Consider the following 22,361-nt stretch of genomic DNA (forward strand, 5'->3'; position numbering starts at 1 on the left):
CATGACTTGCAAGCGAATTGAATTTAAGTGAGGGAGGGCTATACAAAGTCATCAGCCTCACTTTCTCTTCCAGAGCCATCTGTGTCCAGTGGCCAGATACGGATCAGAATAATGAGTTGGCCCCACAGCTGTAGAGTAGGAAAGGACCTTTAAAGCCATCTAGTCCGACCTTAATTTTACAGATGAGGAAACTGAATCCTGGGGAGGTTTCGTGACTTGTCCGAGTTCACACAAGTAATAAACCTCAGGGTTGGGATTTAAATTCACATCATCTGATTCTGGGGCAGGTCGGTGGTGCAGTGGATAGAGTGCCAGACTAACCTTGCTGAGTTCAAAAATGGCCTTAGACACTTACTAGTTGTATGACCCTGGGCCAGTCACTTAACCCTGTTCAACTCAGTTTCTCATCTATAAAATGAGCTGGAGAAGGAAATGACAAACCACTCCAGCATCTCCGCCAAGAAAACCTCAAATGGAGACACTAAGACTCGCATGTGACTGAAATGACTGAAGAACCATATCTCACTTCAGAGCCAGTGATATTTCCACTCTACCCGTCTGCCTTTATTCCTCATAGTACCTTACACGTAGTTGCTGCTTAGCAAATATTTGTTACACTTATTTTTAATATCTTTGTGCGTTATCTAGCACATGGTCTGTTTTTGTAAAAGTACCACGTGGTATTAAAAACTATGTGCTTTCTTTAATATATATGTATTTAATGTAACATGACATTAAATGTAATTTGATAAATTTAAATCTAAATATATTATAGTTTTTGTTCATGTTTTTAGGGAGTCCAAGGATTTTTAAGTTCTTTCTCTTATACTCGTTTTCAGTTATTTGTTTTTGATAGTAGATATATTGTTTAGCTGCTCTTATAATTCTTGTAGTCAGGCCTTTTTTTTTTTCCCTCTGAGATTCTGTTTGTAGTTGATGTGGTGTTAATCTCTTCTTCTGGGTTTATCTTTTAGGCCTCTCTTAACCCATAGTATTTTAGTCTTTTCTTCTGTTTACTCATATTTTCAAACTCAGTTCGTGGATTGTGGTCTTGTACTTATGCCAGTCCCCTCTGGCACTATTGTATGGGTTAGGTAGGACTTCCTTGGTCCTGTTTCCTCTGTCATCTGGATGCTGCCATGCCTTAAAACGTTTTTCTTTACTTTATTCTCAAGTCATTATTTTCCCTACCATTCCATCCTGAAATTTTATTCTGTAATTTTTATACTCTTTATTTCTTCCTTAACTTCTTTGTGTACTCCTTGGGATAAAAGCTTCTGAAGTACCAGATTTGAGTTCCCTCTTCTGATAAGTTTCTTTGTTATTGCTTTTATGGATTTTGTTCTGTCATCCCACTTTTCTGCTGTGCTTCATTCTTATAGATATAATTCATGAGAGAAGTTTGAGAGACTCAGTGATGTATGGTAGAAATTACCAACATGTTCTAAATCCTGCACCAGCCCCTACCTCACGGAATCTTGTCTCTGAGTCTGTGTCTCATCATTCAATAAATATATATTTGATTTTTTGGGGGGGGGGGGATCTAGACCTGTAAATTGATTGGCATAGGGAACTTCCAGTGAGGTAGTTCCTACCAGTACAAATGCTCTTTTATTGTGTACTTTTTAGTCTTACAGAGTTATCTGGGGGCACTGACACATATCCAGTATGTGTCAGAGACAGCACTTAAATTCAGATCTGTCTTTGAGGCCAGTTCTGTATTTACCTTGATAGGCTTCCTTGAAATCAGACTTAATGATGAGGTATACAAATATATTAAAAGAAGCTGGAGTCAAGTTTATGAATATGAGGGCATATTAAAAGAAGCTGAAATATGTTTAACCCTTAAAGTTTCCCTGGGTACTTCCAGGGCACTGGTCCTTGACATCAGACAGGAGAAGCAAAGGCTGTGTTGGTAGCTGCAAAGTGGCTTAGGAAGGAAACTTTGGGGGAGGGTCGAGAAGCAGAGGTGATCAGTCAACTGGTATTCTTGGAGAGAGGCGCAGACATTCTCATAAAAGCCACACCTTCCCTAAGACAGAGCTGACAAATTGTCCTGGTGTTGTGTTTTTGTGACTACTTTTCCCCTTTAAAAATGTCCTTTTGGGAACTAGGAATTTAGATTGATGAGCACAATGTCTGATTTTTGCTGCTGGTCAAATCACTTGAAGCTAACCCTGGATACCACATCTTACGGGAATGGCCTGAAATATTGGTGTTAGGTAAGGTGTGTGTGCTGTCCTCTAAACTCTGCCTTGAGACTTCTGTTATTTATGGAGTACTGGGTTAGAGTAATGAGAAGTCTGACGTAGTTTAATAATTCTTAAGTGTAAATGTTATGGTGGGTCAGTCACATTTTTTGTGGCTCATATATATACATATACACATATAGATAGTCTTTTCCACAAAAGATAACTGAAATGAAATTAAAGCAACTTGTTAATCGTACTTTAAATTATTATTACCATTTTTATTCATAGGGAAGGTTTGCCATTAATACTTGGTGAGAAGGGAACAGATATATTATTTGTTTCTTTTTCAGAGTAACAAGGGAGTAGTAACATTTACTGAAGTGAACTATATCTCTTGTTTTTCCTTTCACTTCTTTCCTAATTGCTTTGCATCTAGAATATAGTGCTACGAAATGCTCATACAAATATTAAGAATACCAGGGTGAAAACAGTAGCATTGTTAAGATAGGTAACAGCGTTGAATTGCAGAGTAGTAGGTTTTTAGGTGTTCTTTAAAAAACAAACAAACTCAAAAAACTCTGTTCAGAATCTTTGCTGTGTCATAAATTATGCTCTACCTGGAGCTACACTTTGGAAAAGTTGGTAACCAGGATAGTTCTGTTTGGTGTTGGTGTTTAGCTTTAATTCTTGAATGAATTAAATCTACTTCATATAGAAATATTATGATATAAAATCTAACATTAAAGAATTTAAAATTTTTTTAAGGCAATATTTTAAAAACTAACACTATTTAAATTATTTCAATTTCAGAGTAGTAAAAAAGAAAATTCATCAAAACAGAAGGAAGCAGAAATGGAACCAAAAGACAAAATCTCTCCCCATAAATATCAAAGGTTTGGGCATATGTTTTGGAACAAAAATATCATGCCTTTTAGATCTTGGACTTAGCAAAATGTATTCACTCTTGTTTTCTTTGTGCTAGGAAAGCAAACACTGAATATAGAGCTAAATTTGTGTCCCCATCTCAGTATTTGTACAGAGATGGTACTTGGAAACGGGTGAGGGAAAACACGCTAAATCAGGTGAGTATTTGAGGCTCAGATTTTCTCTAAGGATATAGAAATGTTGAATTCTTCTTGAGGTCTTTGTGTTAGTGATGGAATATGGCATGAAAAGCTCATAGCGCCTTTGAAATTGTATTGTTAAAAATAGAGCATGAACCCAGGAGTGTGATTGGCAGGTCTGGACACAGGGATTTAAAAATGTTCTGAAGGCCTTTCTACTTCTTGTGCCTGTCTAGGTTCTTCCACATCTGAGTAAACTGAGTTTAGATACCTGCTGCTGCAGAATAGTTAATTAGTGCAGTCATTATTTGCAGAGCCTCTGCAATCTAAAATCAAGCTATAGTTAAGTCTTGTGTTAGATGATGGCACCCACTGGAAAAATGTGATGCTGCAGTCAGTGGTTAGATAATATAGGTATTCAGGAAGGAGGAGAGATGGCAGTGGAGTCGTGAGTCTGTAGCAGGGAATAATTCTTGTGATATGGAAAAGGGGTTTGGGCTAGAAGTGGGTTGTAGAGTCATTCTCAGAATTGGAAAATGGCAGGAAGCCACATGAAGCCATTAGGTGAAAAAGGAAAACACTTTAGCTATGATACCATTAAGATCATTGACACATTTTAGCTTAATAGTCAGGGTTCTCTGCTTTTACCATACCTACATGATTTAAAAATTTAAGTGGAGATCTTAGCAGTTTAGTTTAGAGCAGGAATTTATTGGCAATTACCAAAATAGGTTATCAGTCTGAGAAGGGGAATGATTCTGTCCTGTAGCAACATTTTGAAAACCAACGCATTCCTGAGGGATGGAGAAGGGACAGCTTGTCCCACGCTTTGTGCTTTCAGTTCAGTCCCTGTCCTTCTACTGCTCTAATAACTGGGGCCTTGAGGAAGCAGAAGGTGGCTTTTTCAGCTGGAGCTAACAAGTCTTCAGACTCATAGTTGGTAGCTTAGGATGTAAACATCTTGAGTGGAGATTGTTTCATTCTTTTTATTTATATACACAGTACCTGACACATACTCAGTGCCTAGTAAATGCTTCTTAACACCTCTTGTAAATGATCTTAACACCTCCTATTATTGCCAAAGTTTGTATGTAACCTTTACATACAACCCTTAGGTTGCATTTCACAAAAGGGTAATATCGTTTTCCATTCAGATCTTCCCTTTATGTTAATTTTGACCTGATCTCACTTTTTAAAAATCAGAAATGGGGATGAGTTGTATAAGAGGAGGACAGTTGAAATAAACTACTTATGTTATCTTATTCAAGCCTCACAACAATAAATAACAACAGTAAGTGGGTACGTTTATTATCCCCATTTTATAGAATAGGAAGATGAGCCTGAGAGAAGCTGAGTGACTTATATAGATGATGATCTTTTCCAGGAGTTCAAAGGAAGGAGACACTATTGGTGGGCTGCAGTGGGTCGGGGAAGTTTTAAAGAAGGGTTAGGAGACCCCCTTTGCAGACTGGTGAAACCTGTGGACCCTTTTTCAGAATATTGTTTTTAACTGTACAAAATAAAATGCATAGGATTACAAAAGAAAATGATTGTATTGAAATAGCCCAATATTTTTTAAAATCCACAAGTTCATGTTAAAAACTCAGGTTAAAATCTTCAGTTCTAAAGGTTGTAGATTCTCTACTTGAGAGAACATTTCTTACCTGTTTAGGTAAAATAAGATAGTGAGTCTACCAGGCTATTCTCCTCTCAATTTTACATTTTCAGGGAACTAGAGAGAGGTGATTTTTTAATGAAGGACCAATAGTTTTTATATTTCCTGGAAAGGAGAAAACTCCCAATGTCTCTTTGTATTAATATAGTTTATCCTTTTTTTTTTTTTGGTGAGGCAATTTGGGGCTAAATGACTTGCCAAAAGTCACATGGTTAGTGAGTGTTATGTGTCCGAGGCTGAATTTGAACTCAAGTCCTCCTGACTCCAGAGCCAGTGCTCTATCCACTGCGCCACCTACATGCCCCTAGTTTATCTAATGAATATTTTTGAGTGGGTAGAAAATCATGAGATTGCAGTAATAGCTGCTGCTGAGGTGGTTACAAACATTTTAAATAAATGGTATAGTTGACATCTGTCCCAGATGCTGTAAAGGTGAAATGGTTTAGAAAAGAAAATGAATTCTAGAAAGAAAAGGATACCAGAGATTCTTTGTGAAAGGAGATGTTTGTTACCAGGTATGCAACTACTGAAGTTGGAAGAAATTTGAGCTTTGTTGACACTCAGGTTTATCTATGTAAAATGTAAGACATTTAAGTTACATGTCTTTATTTGCATTTAGTTTGTTCTTTTTAACTTTTTCTTTTAAACATGGATTTTTTTTTTAAATTGCATTTTAACTGGTTGGAAAATTAAGGCATAAACAGAAGGAAATGCAGTTTATTTATATGTAATTTATGTTATGTAAGTGGAATATGTTGGATGCCCGTGAGAATTGTTGGACTTCTTGTTGGAGTTTTCAGTGAAAGTTTTAACTCTTCTAATGAAATTGACTTGTAGGGACGATATAATTGAAAAGAATACAGCATTACTGCTTTTAGTTAACCTAACATTTGTGACAACACTCACAGAATCATAGATTGTTTGAACCCAAAAGCATCTTTGTGTGCCATCTGTAACAGATGCCATCGTACCCAGCCAGTGCTGGGCACGACATAGCATTGATGTCATGAGAGTAGTGTGTTTGGAGTGCTTGGTAAGCCTTATGCCACCATGTGTGTGTCATTGTATTATCACCTAGTCCAACCCCTCGATTTGCAAGTGGGGAGAGAGAGGCCCAAAGGGGTATGTGGTTTGGCCAAGGTAGACCTGAGGTCATGTCTTCTTATTTCAGGTTCACTGTGCTTTCCACTATTCAAGAAGGCCAATTTGGGAGATTTGTAATTCTTGTAATTATGATTGTTTTTAATTAAAATAAACTTGAAGATTCTATGGGATGAAAATTAATGTACCACATTGTAACAGATTACTGATAACAAACACTGACATAGAAATGATGTTTAAATAGAAATGATGTTTAAATGAGTTGGAAGCATTAAAGATTATATACCCATGACAAATAGAATTAGATTAACTACAGTAGAAATCTTGTTAAAAATAATGTTGGCATTAGATAATAATCATTGGTTTAATGAGAGAGATCCTATAAACCACTCTATACATAGGAGATATTTTCCTTGCAATATAATTTAACTGGATTTTAAAGATTTTTTTATATTTAAACTACACAAGTATTTTGGTTGAATTGGGCAATAGGAAAAAAGTTCTGGAAAAAAATGAATGTTTCTTTTAGCCTTTATCTGTTTAATGCATCAGACTTAGGGTAGTGCTTTTCATATAAGACAGATATTTTTAAAACTGAATATGAGTGCTGCTCCAAAGAGCAGAAAAACTTGCCAAGTCTCTGATCCTGCCTCCTTTGGACTTAGGGATTCTCTAGAGATTTGACATGATCTTTATCCCTTTACTTTCACCAGGGCTCTGTTACAGGGCTTTGAATATATTTCTCCAGTTGCTTTAGTAATGCCAGACTTCCTTACTTTTTTTTTTAGTTTAAATAGGTTTAAAAAAGGGGGCAGCTAGGTGGCACAGTGGATAGAGCACCCTGAAGTCTGGAGGACCTGAGTTCAGATCCGGCCTCACACCAAACACTTGACACTTACTAGCCGTGTAAGCCTGGGCAAGTCACTTAACCCCGATTGCCTAAAAATAAATAAATAAATAAATAAATAAAATAAGTAGGTTTAAAAAAAAAAGACTTGCCAGATGCAGGCCTCGCTGAAAGAATGGTAAATATAAAAATAAAGAGGTAAATGCAGTTCTAAGTTTCTGTACAAAGACACCATTTTATTCTATTTGGATTTAGTGTCTTTATTCCTTTAGCTTCTGTTCTTTGCTATGATAAACAAAGATTATTTTAAAGGTCTTAAAGGTTTTTTTTGTGAGGAAAATGTATAATTGAGACATTTCTTTTAAAAACAGCTTAGAATAGTATTTAGTAATAAGCCAACAGGTGGCAGTGTGATGCAAACAATTAAAAGATTTCAAACCACTGAAAAGTTCCTTAAGTCATTTTTTATTCAAAAGGACACAACTAAAAGTGCTTTGCAAATTAGTAGGAAGATAAAACTACATTCTGAACATTTAAAGAAGTATTCATTTTTTTATGTCCTGTCCTTTCTTGATGTATGTATGTATATTGTAGTTTAATCCCAAACCACATACTATGAAGAAATAGCCCTCTTTTTCTTAAGAGATCTCACAAACCCGTTAAGGAATTCAGAGAAAAGATTTTTGCTTATCAGAGAGCTGGTGGGGATTGGGGTAGTAGCACAGAAAAACTAAGATTCTTTTCAATCAGTATTAAAATGCATGCTGTGGGTGTACGTATGGGGAGTCCTGAGCCAGGTAACGGAGGGAGGGGATAGAGAAAAAAGAAAACAGGCCCGAATTCTTGGAACTTACTAGCTAGTGAGGGCAGGAAAGACATAAGACTTGGAATCAGAAGACTGGGGTCTGAGTCTGGCACGGCTGCTAATTGGTTGGGCAGGTGACTCCACTTTCCTGAGCCTCACTTTTTTAATCTATAAAATAGAGACTATTAGAAGCGGGACTGCTGTTAAGAATCAAATGAAATAACCCTTAGTAGCTATAAAGCCCTATGTCAGTATAAGTGGTTATTGTATGTGTTGGAGAATGAAGTGGTTTTGGCATTTGCTTGCTCTGAACAGATGGAAATTTGTAACCCAGGTTGAATGATGGAGTCAGGATATGAAAAGAACAGATCTTGGCTAGAACAGGTGTTCTTAGCCTGGGAAGGAAAGAAGGAATGAAATAAGTGTTTATTAAATACCTAGTATGTACTGGACACTGGGCTAAATGGTTACAAATAGTATCTCATTTGACCCTAACAACCACCCTGGGAATTAGGTGGTGTTATTATCCGCACTTTACAAGTTGCAGAAACAAAAACAGAGGTTTAGTGACTTGCTCGGGATCACACAGTTAATACAGAGTCTGAGGCTGAATTTGCACTTGACTTTCTAGATCCAGCCCAGTGCCTGCACTGCACCACCTAGCTGCCTTGAACCACAGACCTTGGGTGGTCTGCCAACTTGTTCTTCAGTATTTTGGTAACTTTATTTCAACATAGTTTCTTTTGTACTCATATATATTTTGTTTTATGCATTTAAAAACATTACTCTGAGAAGAAATCCATAGGTATCATCCTACTGCCAAATGGGAGTCCATGCCACACACAAAAAAGATTAAAAACCCCTGGGCTAGAATAATGGGCTTAACTGAATGAGATGAAATTGAATAAGGATCAATATAAAATTTTACACAGGTTCAAAAAAATACATTTCACGAAGTTGAGGTAAATATGTATAGATAGCAGTTTCTCTGGAAAACAACCTGGGGGTTAATATCAACACGAGTCAACAATGTGATACCGCCACCAAACCCCCTCCTGTGATGTTAGGTTGTATTAAGTGCTGTGCAGTGTTTAGAGGACTATGTCGATGATGACCCTGTCATGCCCTTCCCTGGTTTTGACCACCCTCGGGGTATTATGTTCAGTTCTCAGAGCCACCTTTTAGGAAGAACATTGATAAACATTAGAGCATCCAAGAAGCATGACCACGATGATGAAGGCCTTCATCTCCTGCCATATATGGATTGGTTAAGGAAGTGGGAATGAGAAGAGAAGATTTGGGGGCAAGATCACCACTTAAGCATTTACTAAGTGCCAACTGTATGCCAGGCGCTGTGCTAGGAGCTGGGCATCCAAAAACAAAAGTGACACAATTCCTGCCCTTGGTTACTAACATTTATTTACATTTATTATGTATGTACCAAGTAAATGCAAGATATATTTGGGAGGAGCAGGGGGAGACACCAGCAGTTAGGAGGGTTAGGGCTTCATTTTGAAGATGGCGTTTGAAAGAAGAGAAGGTTCCTGAGAGGCAGAGGTTAGGAGAGAGGGCATTGCCGGCTTTTAGTTCGGTCTGTCTGTAGGCATCATGACAGGAGATTGGAATGTTGTGTGTAAGGAATAGCAGCACAGCCAGTTTGGCTGGACTGTTGAGTATGTGAAGCAGAAGAGTGTGTAAGAAAGCTGGAAGTAGGTTGGACCCGGTTTCTGAGGGGCTTCAGAATGCCAAATAGAGGAGTTTGTATTTGATCTGAGAGGTAATGGGAAACCACTGAAGCTGATTGAGTCGGAGAGCGACATGGGCAGATGCCCTTTGCGTGAGGAACACCGTTTTGGTAGCATGTGGATGAGAGGGAGTGATCTGAAGGGCTGTCATTTGGGAAAAGGATCAGTCTTGTTCTCTTTGGACCCAGAGGGTAGAAGTGGGTAGAAGTTGCAAAGAGGCAGATTTTGGCTTGTGAGGAAAAGTTGCTGCTAGTTGGAGCTCTCCTATAGTAGTATGGATGTTTGAGAAGGAAGGAGTGGGTCCATCCCACCAGAGGGCTTCAGACAAAGGCTGGCTGACCAGTGGAGAAGGGGTGTTGTAGAGAGGATTTTCATTCAGCTCTGAGTTGAACTTAATAATCTCTGAGGGCCCTTCTGTCTAGGAGATTTTGGGGAATTTGAGAGAATAGGGTTGGGTCAATTCTGTGTATCTAAAAGTGAGGATGATGATGTGTGATTTATTGGTTCCCCGTGATGATGATATGGTATTATCATACTGACATATTTCAAATGTGTTTTCTGTATTCCTCCTCCTAGGGTTCTCAAAACACCCTAAATTCCCTGTGGTATGCTGAGGTTGGTTGCTTCTGAGTTTTTAAAAAATCTAATGCATAGAATATTTGTGCGAGCTCAGACTGAAAATAAAAGACTCCAAAATTACTGTATTCCTAGTTGCTACATAATGTCCCTGCCTGCTGAATGAATAACTAGCACTGTGCTTTAGCTTGACACTTCTGATTTCTGCTTTCAGAATGCGTATAGTCATGCAAATGTGGCTAATTTTTCTTTTCTTTTCTTCATTTTGTGGTCTAATTTGTGCTGTGAATGTTCAAGATTGCCTATCTTTGCTTTTTGATGTTTGTAACAAAAAACTCAGATTTTTATAGTGATGCATGGCATCTGGTTTCTTCCTGTATAGGTTAAAGAACTTCGAGAGAAAGCTGAGTTTTATAGGAAACGGGTACTTGGGACGCATTTTTCTCGGGATCATCTGAACCAGATTCTCTCTGAAAACAATCGCCTATGGGATGTCTCTTCTGTGTCCAGCTCAGAAGGAACTGTTAGTAACAACATCAGAGCCCTAGATCTTGCTGGGTGAGACGCCCCCCCCCTTTTTTTTTAGATAGTGAAACTTTTCGTCATAGTTACAAAACTGGGATTTAAAAAAATAAATGGAATAATGATATCAGAAAATGACACCTATCACTCAGACTTTACAGATTGCATATAGTAGGCACTTAACCCAAGCTTAAGTGGTGATGTTGCCCCCGAATCTACTCTTCTCATTCCCAGTTCCTTAACCAATCCATATATGGCAGGAGATGAAGGCCTTCATCATCGTGGTCATGCTTCTTGGATGCTCTAATGTTTATCAATATTCTTCCTAAAAGGTGGCTCTGAGAACTGAACATAATACCCCGAAGGTGGTCAAAACCAGGGAAGAGCATGACAGATTGAAAAGTGAAAATCACTCTTAAGATCTTATTGATTCCGAAGTGAATACCAATAAATATGTACCGAAGAAAAAATGCCATAGGAAGTAGGAACAAATAAATTTGGCTTTGTTTATTGTGTATGTGATGAAATTAGTGTATCTGGTGTGGGGGATGAGTGCAGAATCTCTTTGCTCTATATGCTTGCTGGTTTAATTATGTCTTTAAACATTCACATGTCTAAAGGAGAATTTACCACTTCACTGGATGGAGGTTTCCTCATTTTCAAACGTATTTGTGCTTTTAAAATGAGCACTTGTATGTGCAGATTGAGTAATAGTGCAGGTGACCATCTAGGCCACACGACTTGCTAGAGCCTGTGTGCAGGCAGCTGTCAGGTGTGGGTTTTGTGGGCTTTGTGGGTGTGGCTTCATGAGTGAATTTTCATGTAATTGCAAGTGCAACATGGAACTAATTGTTTTTGTATTTTGAATTGTGTGTAAATTCCAGATGACTACTTTCATTGACTATTCTTTAAAGTGAACCTATTTGTATGTGTTACCCCTCTTTCATTATATCTGTTGCAGTGGCATGAGACACACACACACACACATATACACACACACGTTATTTATATATAGGTATACATAATATGTATTTATGAATAATGGAGGAAACTAAACTGGAATAAAATTACTTCAAACTGGAGAAACTATGTTATTAGCTTATAATTAAATTTGTTTTGGTCATACAGAGTTCCTACAGGTCATAAGACATTGCAGAGCCATGATTCCAAAAAAAAAGCAGAAGAAAGGCCACCTTTGGCAACAGAGTGTCAGAAAGATACTACAGAAAAATTGGGTGTGTCCGATGCTCTCACCCTCCCTGTTAGAAGAAAACTGGCTTGGGATGAAGGCGGCGCTGGTGATCAGATACATAACCATGAAAGAAGAGTGGAAGAAGAGAAAAATGAAAATGACAAGCAAGATTGTAGAGAGGAGGCCAAGGAATTAGAAGAAAGTGATAGTGATGTCAAGAGAGACAGGATCCAAGCAGGGTGAGTTTTTAATTGTCCGTTATAGGAGATCACTTTTCCTCTACATTGTGCTTTATGGTTATGTACTTAATTTGATGTAAAAGGCAAAAGATTTATTTGATATTACATTTGTTAGTAATCAAGTAAAATGACTGTGAAGTTTTCAAATGTGTAGACAAATCACAGCATATGTTGCATAAGTATCATAAAATAGGTCCCTTTATTTGACACCACTAAAGTTAAGAATTTGGCTCACGTATTTCCTGTGGAATACAGAGCCACCCTAAAGTTCAGTTGTCCTGTGGCCCCTTCCCCAGAATACCTTGCCTTTCTCATTACTCTTTCAAATTAGTGTGGGGCATTGGTTGTCCTGGCCAAGGGCATTTCAGGATAGCTGTTTGGAGTAAGAATCAGCCCTCATCCAGCAAGGTGAGTCAGTTATCTGTACTTTATAGCATCAGGTCTCTTTGTTATGAATAATCTAGATTTGATTACATTTGATAATGGAAATGTCCCTCTTGTAAGTTTAGAATTAACCCTTGCATATCAGTGACACACATGTCTTGATCATGTTTTTGCAGAGAGACCGCTTCCCTACCAAGTGCTTCAGTAGCAGATGGGTCAGATTCTTCTTCTGTGTCCTCAGGAAAAGGTGGCCGGCTCCCAACTCCGAAGCTGAAAGAACTTGGTGGAGCCCCCAGGACTCATCACGATCTAACTACTCCTGCTGTTGGTAATAAGGAGAGAAGAGCTAGCAGAATCTTTTCTGCCTAGTGCTGTCCAGTTTGCTTTAAACGTGTTGCCTTCTGCATTCTTCCAGGGGGTGCTGTTTTAGTGTCTCCATCTAAAGTGAAGTCTTCATTCCCAGAACATAGGAGAAAAAAGTCTTCTCCAGATTTCTTAGGAGAAACTTCAAAGAATGAATCTAATAGGGTAAGATAAGAGTCATTGTTGGTGAATATGTTTAATGAGATGGGGATGGGAGAGCAAGGAAGCCAAATCTCTTTCTGATTTAAATAAATATGTTAGCACTATGCAGGAAATGCCTAACAACTTTAGCTCTAGAAGAAGTACTATTTCATAAAGTAAGGTGACTGGTGACTTGCTGTTAGTGAAGTATACACTTGAAATGGTTTTTCTAGTAGTGGAAATTAATTCCCTGATCGCAGCCCACCACCTACTGCCATTTGTAAATAAGGAAGCAAACATTAATGAGATGGCTTGTTGGGGTTTAGGGTATATAGTCTATGGTCTAATTTAGAAATTGAAACTATTATTTTGGCTGTATTAGCTCTGTACTTTAATCAAGTGAGCTGACTTTTCATAGATGAAACATGTATAGTCTTAGAATAAATAAGGTGGCTTATTGTAACTTAATTTTTATTTTTAAATTTATTTGATATTGTGCAATAGAGAATAGCAGAGCAATTTCTTTACAAGCTGGTTAGCATCAAATACTGATTGGTTTTAATTGAAACTTCAGAAAACAGTTTTTGTAGTAGTGGTTTCAGGTTTAAACAATTTTAACCCCCTTCGTGTGTCATTTCAAAAGAGAAAAATCCTTAACAATTTTGATATAGTAAAGTGCAGATGCAACTTTTTTCAGAAGTAAAATTCGGGCTCGGACCTTGAGAGCCAACGGTGGCCTGGATGGTGTGGCTTGGTTTGCTCGCCTGATTGATGACTGCTTTGGTTAGAACTACACTGACTCCTTAAGAGAATAGCAAAAGAAACAGGAAGTGAAGGCTAAAGTTCATCCTGTAGTTTAAGTTTCTCTAGGAGCTTCTGATTTGTTTGTTTGTGATGCATAATTTTGAAAACTACATATCATTAGGCTACATAATACAATTGAGTTATAAAACTGTTCTATTAATGTTTTGTTCTTGGGGTCTCTGTCAGGGTCCTGAAGTAGTACTGAGTAGTAGTATAGTAGAGTAGTACTGAATGTACATTCTAGTTTCTGTGGTTCATTTTTATTATGGTCAAATTAGAAATTTTTGAATAATGTGAAATAAATGAATGCTACCCTAGCATTCCAGGCTGCATCCTAATAGGCAATATGTAAGAGGTGAATAACAGCTTTGAATTTGAAAATATTTGCATGCTACAGATTGCAGGTGATTTTCACTAGATTTTTCAGCTATTCATTGAGTAAAATCACATTGAATAAAAATGGCCCTGTTCAGATAATGAGTCCAGGAATTCTTAACCCCTTTGTGTCTCGGATCCCTTAGGCAGTCTGATGAATAGATCTACAGTTTAGAGTAGTGTTTTTAATGGAGTAGAATAAATCTGTGGGATTACAAAGGAAACTAATTGTACTGGAATGTGCTTATCCAATGTGAAATAATGATATAATAATAAAATGTAATTATTTCCTTAAATTTTATTGAATATAAATATGATGCCATTAAATATTATTAAAAGTTTTAAAAATATTTAAAAGTTAAATTTTTTTAAAGTTCACAGACCCCAGGTTAAGAACTCCTATGTTTATGTTAGTATTTTGTTTTAGAAGTTAGTTGGAGGAACTCTTTTGATCAGGTAGTTTGTACCCAATACAGGTGAGCTCTTTCCATTGTTTGGCAGCAGTCTCAGTTCACAAAAGGGAGTTACTCTGTGTAGATTTAAGTTCCATATAGATATTATTCCCATATAGTTAATCTCCAAAAGAGAAAAAAGTAACAGTCAAGAAACTAAAAAGATTCTCCACCAGTCAACCCTTGACTTGTAAATGATGATCACTCCAGAAATTTGCATTTTTAGCATTAAGATCTTTTGCATAGCTGCAATTTTTCTGTTTCTGTTTTCTCTTACACATCGAGAAGAATTAAGACCTAGAAGCACAAAAGTGAGATAAATCAAAGCTTTTCATAGGATTGGTTTAGGAGCACTTGTAGAAAAGATTTGATTCATTATCACTGGGGAAGATAAAGCCATTGGCTGTGGAGAGATAAGAAAGGTTGGTAGGGCTTTGCTGTCAGCTGAAGCTAGGAAGCAGTGAAGTAGCCTAGGGGTTTTAATGCTGAGTGAATAAGTTAGAGAAAGCACTAAGTATGTTGGTTTGAAGATCCAAGATGCAAGGACTAGTTAAGAATGAGAAAGGTATCACCTTTATCTTTCTTTTTTAAAATAAATCCTCCTTTATAGAAATTACATACTTTAATGTTTGCCATGTTTAGCTGTTTTAATAGTTACATGGTTTTATTTAAAGAAGAGAAATGAGTGTACTTTAGTCTAGCTCTCATATAAAGCTTGAGCTTTTATCATTTGAACCACAGTCTTCTGATAGAGGCCCCACCACCGGCTAGGGTCTGCATACTTATAATGTAGGGAAAATAAAATCTAAGGGAGAGAACCACTTTAGCTCTAAACCTAAAGAGACAAGCAGATATCATAGGAATTCACTTAGGAATTGTCAGGCAGGGGGAGAACATCAGCGATCAGCAGTTCAATGAGTATTTACCATATAAATATTTATTTAAAGCGTCCAAAGCCCTATTTTTAATCTATTTTGTTCTTCTTACAACTTTCTTTTTCTTTTCTTTTCTTTTTCTTTTGGCGAAGCAATTGGGGTTAAGTGACTTGCCCAGGGTCACACAGCTAGTGAGTGTCAAGTGTGTCATCTGAGACTGGATTTGAACTCAGGTCCTCCTGACTCCAGGGCCTGTGCTCTATCCACTGTGTCACTTAGCTGCCCCCTTCTTGCAACTTTCTAATCGGGAGGCATTACTCCTGCCATACTGCTCCCATTCCAATTAGCATTCACTTCTTTTCTCTTGTATCATCATAAGCCCTTCGTTCTGTTTTTTTTTTAATCTTTTAGAAAGAACTTGGTCCTAGACCCTTATTGACTCCTCTGGCAGCTGGTTTGAAAACAGTGGATCCCCTCCCATTGAGAGATGAGATTGAAACCAGTATTTCCAAATCGGGTGGGGCTCATCCAGGCCCAAAGCATCCTGAGCATTCCATAAAAGTCCCCGTGCAGGGGTCTCGGCCTCTCTGTGCTCCATCATACTGGAATCCATCTTGTCGAATTCAGGGGTCGCTCAGGAATGCAGAGTTCCAGCATAACGGTGAGCTTCTATTTTATCTTGTTCTTTAAAACCTATAGCATACTGATATATATATATATATATATATATACACACACACACACATACATACACACACACACACACATATATACACACATATATATACACACACACACGCGCACACACACAAATCCACATGCATGTATATGTACATATACCCACATATACACATATGTGTTTATTGTTTATAAAGATGATGTCAACAACATTGAACGTGTCTCATGACTGAAGTAGTGAGATTGACAACTGGTAGTAATGTATAAAACAAACTTCTTACTTTATAGCCACATACATATTGTGAAAATGATGTGATTCGTTAGTGTTACGTACGCTGTTAGTTTGTACATCCAACATGTGATATTTAAATTACAGTAGAGACAGTTCAAATTGGTAACAACAGCAGCTGAAGGATCCCCCTGCCAATAAATCAGATGAGTAATAGGCATTGTCCAGCTGTGTGCATGTCCAGCTTAGCAATTATCATCTTAGCACTGTCAGTCTGACAGCCTGGTCCACTATTTGTAGTGGACACCTTTACTAGATAGCTGTATCATGCTTTTATATTTATAAAAATTATGAAATTGATATTCTTTAGTAGTCTGCCTTCTGTTAAGTGGTTTTATATAAAGGAGTCAGCTATTTAGAGCCAGAACAAATCTATTTTGCTTTTTTCCCCCCCATAGGAAACATTGTGAGCCCAAGAACAGGCCTTTACCATTTACCTCACCAAGAAGTCAATGATGAAGGTAATTTGCTAAAAATTGAGTGAGACTTGATTGAATGTAAGGTTTCTAAAAATTACCATTTCATGGATCCAGCCCACAAATCAGTGTTTGGGTCTAGAATGATATTTTATATATTTTAATTGCCCATGTTTACTTGTATTTTTTTTCCTCAGAAACCCCTTTCCCCCAGTTGAAGAGCAAATACATTTTTTTCTCTGCATAATTTTCACTCTCGCTGATTGTCATTAGTATCAGTAGGAAGAGCTCTGAAAGTTTGATGAGAATGTTTGAAGAAGGTATAAATGACTACTAACAAAATATGCTTGAATTTCTCAATTATTAATTTGATTACTAAAATACCTGTATTTATATTCACGCATTTCAGGGTTTAATATTTTTCCCCCTGCATTCCTAGGCCTCTGAGGCCTCTTTTTGAAGATTTAGCAAATGGTCATTGAATTATTATACATTTAAAAATGCATATACTTGAGATTTCTTAATGCACATTTTTTTTAAAAGGTAGCCTTTTTTTTTTTTGCCATTAAGTATTCAGCCAAATTTTCCTGAATAGACTACTCTGAGAAAGAAAATTGAGTACTTAACTGAATTTGTTGTTGTTCGGTAGTGTCCAACTCTTTGAGACCCCATTTGGGATTTTCTTAGCAGAGGTACTGGATCGGTTTGCCATTATCTTCTCCTTACTTTACAGATGAGGAAACTGAGGCAAACAGGGTTAAGTGACTTGCCCAGGGTTCCATAGCTAGTAACTGTCCGAAGCCAGACTTGAACTCACCAAGATGAGTCTTCCTGACTCCAGGCATAGCACTCTATCCACTGCACCACCTAGTTGCCCTACTTAATTGAATTACAAGCTCCCAAAATTAGAAGCAGTTTCTTTTTCTCTAAATTGTCTTAAAGTTTTAAAAATGTGCCATAATTCTCATAGTAGGGAACATATTAACATATGTTCTGCTTTTAAGAGGAAAGAAACCCAGAATTATAAGTAGTGTTAATGGGTTGGAAGCGACAAGGCTGGGGTCTAGTCCCACCTTTCCTCTTGGCCAGTTTGGTGACTTTGTTCTGTGTCACTCCACATTTCTGGGACTCAGTTCTCTCATCTATAAAATGAAAGGTATGGTCTATTAAGTCATCTTGGAGCTTCTGGCTTCTAGCTTTCCTATTCTGATGCTGTTACATTATAGGACTTGTTGGTATTTATGGCTATGTTAGTTTCCTTTTTACTGAGTTGTTATAAATACATACAAGGAATGATAGGTTTTGGTTACCCTGACTTGTGATTGTGGATTTTTCCATTGTAGATGATGACAGATTGTCCCAGATTTCTGCTCGGTCTGCAGCCTCTAGTCTGATGGCTTCTCAAACTTTGGCACGTGCTCAGAAAAGGAAAGAGAGTTTTTGGGGCAAAAAATAGTGCTCTTTATGAATAGCTCTTTCCATTTTGGTGACTATTGCTGTGATTATTTTTTTTCATTCCAAGGTTTTTAAAGTGTTTGGGATTCTTGTATTTTGGGGGAAGGAGAGGTTGGCTTTGTCTAGGGATATGAGTAACTGTATTCTAATAGCCATTTCAGTTCAGTCATTTTAATTTTTTTTCTTTATGTAGACAAATTGAATTTTAACTTTAAGTTAATTGCCATTTTAAACTTACCTGAAAAGGTACTAATGGATTTACCTAGTCCTTCACATGTTCTGAACTTAACTATTTCTCATCAAGCATAGTTTGTAGAATTGAGAATTACATCTATGTTACCAAGAGTATTCTGAAAAGTTAAAGTGTGTAAAAACTAAGAACTAAGTTTGAAATGTGTGGTTTTGTAGGATTGGTTACCTATGTTTATAAATTAAAGATGTCATAAATTGAATCTGTACCCACAATGTTCACTTCTAGATTTTTTTTATTTTTAAAAAATGTCCTTCGGGATATAGTTACTCTTAGTATGATTAAAATAATTGTACTTAGGTTGAAAATGTTAACTGTATATATATTTTTTATCTTATATAAGAAATTTGCTTAAAAATATGTATATTTTTGGTCTCTGTGTTTTTGATTTGTATAAGAGCTTGTCTTACATTTTAATAATGTTTGAAGGTGGAAAAGTTATTTGTACAATGAAGCATTGAAACTTTTTAGACATTTTCAAATAAAAAAGATCAAGTGTGTTTGGTTTCTCCAGGAAGTTATTTCATGGAACAGTGGTAATCTTTTTACAGGGTTTTTCCTCCAAGAGCAAGGTGACCAAAATTTTCTATACTTCCTTTAAAGCTTTTGTTACAATACAATAGAAGATGAGTCCAGATCTTTCACCTTTTTGTGACGGGGGGAGGGTAAGAATGGACAGCTGTGAACAGAGAGAAGGGGACGTATAAGGGTGACTCAAAGATAGAAACAAGCAGTCCTGGCAACAGATCATCTGTATGGGATGGGAGCTGAGGTGACTGGAAGCTTGGTGATACCCTAGACAGTAGTAGGGAAATTCATAAGACAGGAAGGTTGGAAGGTGGGGTGGGAGGGGAAGATAATCTGTCCTTATGGTATTCATGTTTTTTATTTTCTGATAAAACTCCAAATGTCCCTAGTTCATAGTTTTAATTATTTAAAGTCTGTTACAGAAATCAATACAGGTAATGATGATGCAATGTGTGTCTTAAAGCCTTTTTCATGAAACACCAACACCCGTTAATGAATAGGAGAATCACCACTGTTCAGCATTGTTCTCAGATACTTGGTTTTGTCCGGTAAACTGTTCAAAAATTACAGTTCCCTCCCAAATATCATAACATGGGTCTAGGTATCCACCATCTACTTAAATCTCAAATTCTTATTAAAAAGAACTATTTTTCCCTATTCAAACCATATTTGATATTGAAAATATAGATAAAAAGGAGCTATTATTTTGATGAAATTTAAGATTGAAAGCACAAGAACCAACTCTGTATACTGTACTTAGTGACTTGAGATAGCGTAGCTCTGTCTGTAGTGACCTACATATATAGCTAATACGAAGGCATTTTTGGGTGGAGGTGCTGAAAGGATTTTTCTGTTTCCGGTATGTGGTAAGACAGCTTGCTTCTGACTAGTGCAGTGACTCAGCTACTCTACTGTGTGGAATTAATTACCTCTTTTATGCAAAGTATGTTAAGGCAACCAGGGTCCTAATGACATATGTCAGGAAATCCAGACCAGGTAAAATACCCACAGTAATTGGTCTGACGTGTGATGAAGGAAAGTTAAATGAAGTTTCCCTCTGAATATAAGCATGCTGTCAAAGACTGTTTTGGTAAGCCGTAAGATTTTGGTTGTTCCAAGAAAGGAATAAAACTTCTTACACTAACGTCTGGGCAGTAGGTGGTGCAGTGGATAGAGCACCAGGTCTGGAGTCAGGAGGACCTGAGTTCATATCTGGCCTCACACACTTCCTATTGATATGACCCTGGGCAAGTCAATCAACCTCTGCTTGCCTCAGTTTCCTCAACTGTAAAATGGGAATAGTAGTAGCACCTATCTCACCAAGAGTATTCTGAAAAGTTAAACTGTGAAGAAATAGTAGATAAAACTTGGAGTTGGGATATATGATAAAGAAATTAAGATAGTACACATGTGCAGGCCAATTATGTGAGTTGTAATGAGTGAGAGCTCTGAGCATACCATCAAGGAGGGATGAGCCCATAATGAGCAATTTAGTTTATTATATAATGTCCCAGATGAAACATTAAATCAGGTCAAAAGAGGTGAGTTCCTGGAGAAACCACATGAAAATTCAGCATAAGGGTAACATGACAATATCGATGCTTTGTTTCTCGAAATAGCAAATAGGATGCTAGGGTTGTGAGATTCTGCAATGAAAGTTCCTCCAGTATTTTCATTAACAAGAGAGAAGGCATTTGGCATTGACCTGTTACATCCTGTTCTTCGTGGGCAAGACAAGTCTGAGCAATAATTCTTGGGCACATGTTCTGAGTGTTATAAGAAGGTGGCAGGTTCTGTCAGCACCCCAAATTGAAATATAGTTACTAGAACGTACAGACACCACACCTCCCCCCACCAGCCCCATCCCTGTAAGGAGTGACTCTCATCACTTTTCAAGAAGACACATTTTTAAAATACTTAAAACCATAGAATTTCAGCTGTGATTTAGAGTCAAAGGAACTGGAATCCTGCACCTGCTACTACTTTGTTGCTGGTGTGACTTTAGACATCACAACCACTTGAAGACTCAGTTTCCTCATCTGTAAAAGGGTAGGAAGAAGGGGCTTGGATTACATGATTTACTAATGATGTGAACTCTACCATTTGAAGCAGTCTATTGTATTTATGCATGTCTCCATTTATTAGTTCTTCTTTAGGTTGAACCCAAATCTGTATGCCTGTAGTTTCCATCTGTGGATCCCTAGTTAGTTTTGTGTTCTAAAACTACATATGTATATATGTGTGTTTTTTATATATATATATTATATATATATATATATACACACATATATATACACACACACATATATAAAATACATATGTATATATGTATGTGTGTATATGTATGTGTGTGTATCTATACACACTCACACACATATATATATATACATATAAATAAATATATAAAATCTCTCTTACATGAGACAGACCTTCAAATGTTTTAAGACAACAATGAGTCTTGAGTTTCTTTAACAGTTCCCCCCCTTTGGTGATTTTGAGACAATCTTATCATCTAGGACCCACCACCTCTAGACACATTTCAGTTTGTCAAACGACTATATGTATTTCTAGGTTCAAAAACTCTTCTGTTCATGTGTATTTTAGGAAAGGGGAAAAAAAAGACTCTTTACAAAGCCAGTTATAAAATCCACTAGAAGCCTATTACAGCTTCATTAAGAATCCCATTCATCATGAAAGTGGGGGAAGGAAGTAAGAGATGCTATGCAGCCTCCCTTGGAGCTGTTCTTTATTTGTAAAATGAGAGGATTGGTGGGTTGCAGTCCCTTTCAGACTGAAAGCAATAGTCTTGTGATCTTGTAACATACTAGGCGGCTACCAGGAAAAACTCATACTCGGAAGAGAAGAGGCATGTTCTGTGAATGCATACTGCATTTGCTTTTAATAAGTTTTGTCTCTTTTGGTAACCAAGATGCATGAAACTGAGGATAAGCAAAAAAGATTTTGCTCCCTGAAAAGAGATTCAGGGGAGACAGAATGAGAAAAGAATAGCCTTTGGGTTAATTGGATATGCCCAGGAAGCATTATATGCCCTCTCTCTGTTAAGTGGCAGATGGGGTAAATGAAAGAGCTAGGTAAGAACACGTTGATACCAACAGCACTGAAATGATGGGGAGCTGTATAAAAAAAGGTTCTCAACGTCAGACGTGTAAATGAGAAAAACCTTAAATGTTCTCCTTAAGGCGTAATAAGGACAACCAGAGTTGGAATTTTAATGTGAGAAAATTACAATATTATATGGAGGTTAAAATGCCAAATGGGATTTCATGGAAGTCGTCGGGAGTTTAATGAGTTGGAGAGGAGGGGTGACTTGGTCAGATCTACTTTTTAAAGTTACCTTGACAGCTCAGAGGAAGATGGACTGGAGTGAGAAGA

General features: G+C 37.2%; 1 protein-coding gene across 5 annotated transcripts in view; it reads left to right on the plus strand.

Annotated features, from left to right (window-relative positions):
• Positions 1–18,840, plus strand: part of MDM1 (Mdm1 nuclear protein) — a 36,039-nt gene extending 17,199 nt beyond the window's left edge. For 2 of the 5 annotated variants that reach the window (XM_027854204.1, XM_027854205.1), the window contains exons 6-15: positions 3,003–3,085; positions 3,175–3,274; positions 10,006–10,044; positions 10,388–10,563; positions 11,656–11,958; positions 12,519–12,670; positions 12,758–12,870; positions 15,764–16,013; positions 16,718–16,780; positions 18,079–18,840. In XM_027854204.1, the coding sequence (XP_027710005.1) occupies positions 3,003–3,085; positions 3,175–3,274; positions 10,006–10,044; positions 10,388–10,563; positions 11,656–11,958; positions 12,519–12,670; positions 12,758–12,870; positions 15,764–16,013; positions 16,718–16,780; positions 18,079–18,191 (1,392 nt within the window). In that variant the 3' untranslated portion in view covers positions 18,192–18,840. The remainder of the gene's footprint in view (positions 1–3,002; positions 3,086–3,174; positions 3,275–10,005; positions 10,045–10,387; positions 10,564–11,655; positions 11,959–12,518; positions 12,671–12,757; positions 12,871–15,763; positions 16,014–16,717; positions 16,781–18,078) is intronic. The other 3 variants (XM_027854208.1, XM_027854206.1, XM_027854207.1) reach the window with 3 other exon arrangements.
• The last annotated feature ends 3,521 nt before the right edge of the window (positions 18,841–22,361 follow it).

The sequence above is a fragment of the Vombatus ursinus genome, unplaced genomic scaffold, assembly GCF_900497805.2.
Source record: "Vombatus ursinus unplaced genomic scaffold, bare-nosed wombat genome assembly UNPS02010320.1, whole genome shotgun sequence".
Lineage (NCBI taxonomy): Eukaryota > Metazoa > Chordata > Mammalia > Diprotodontia > Vombatidae > Vombatus > Vombatus ursinus.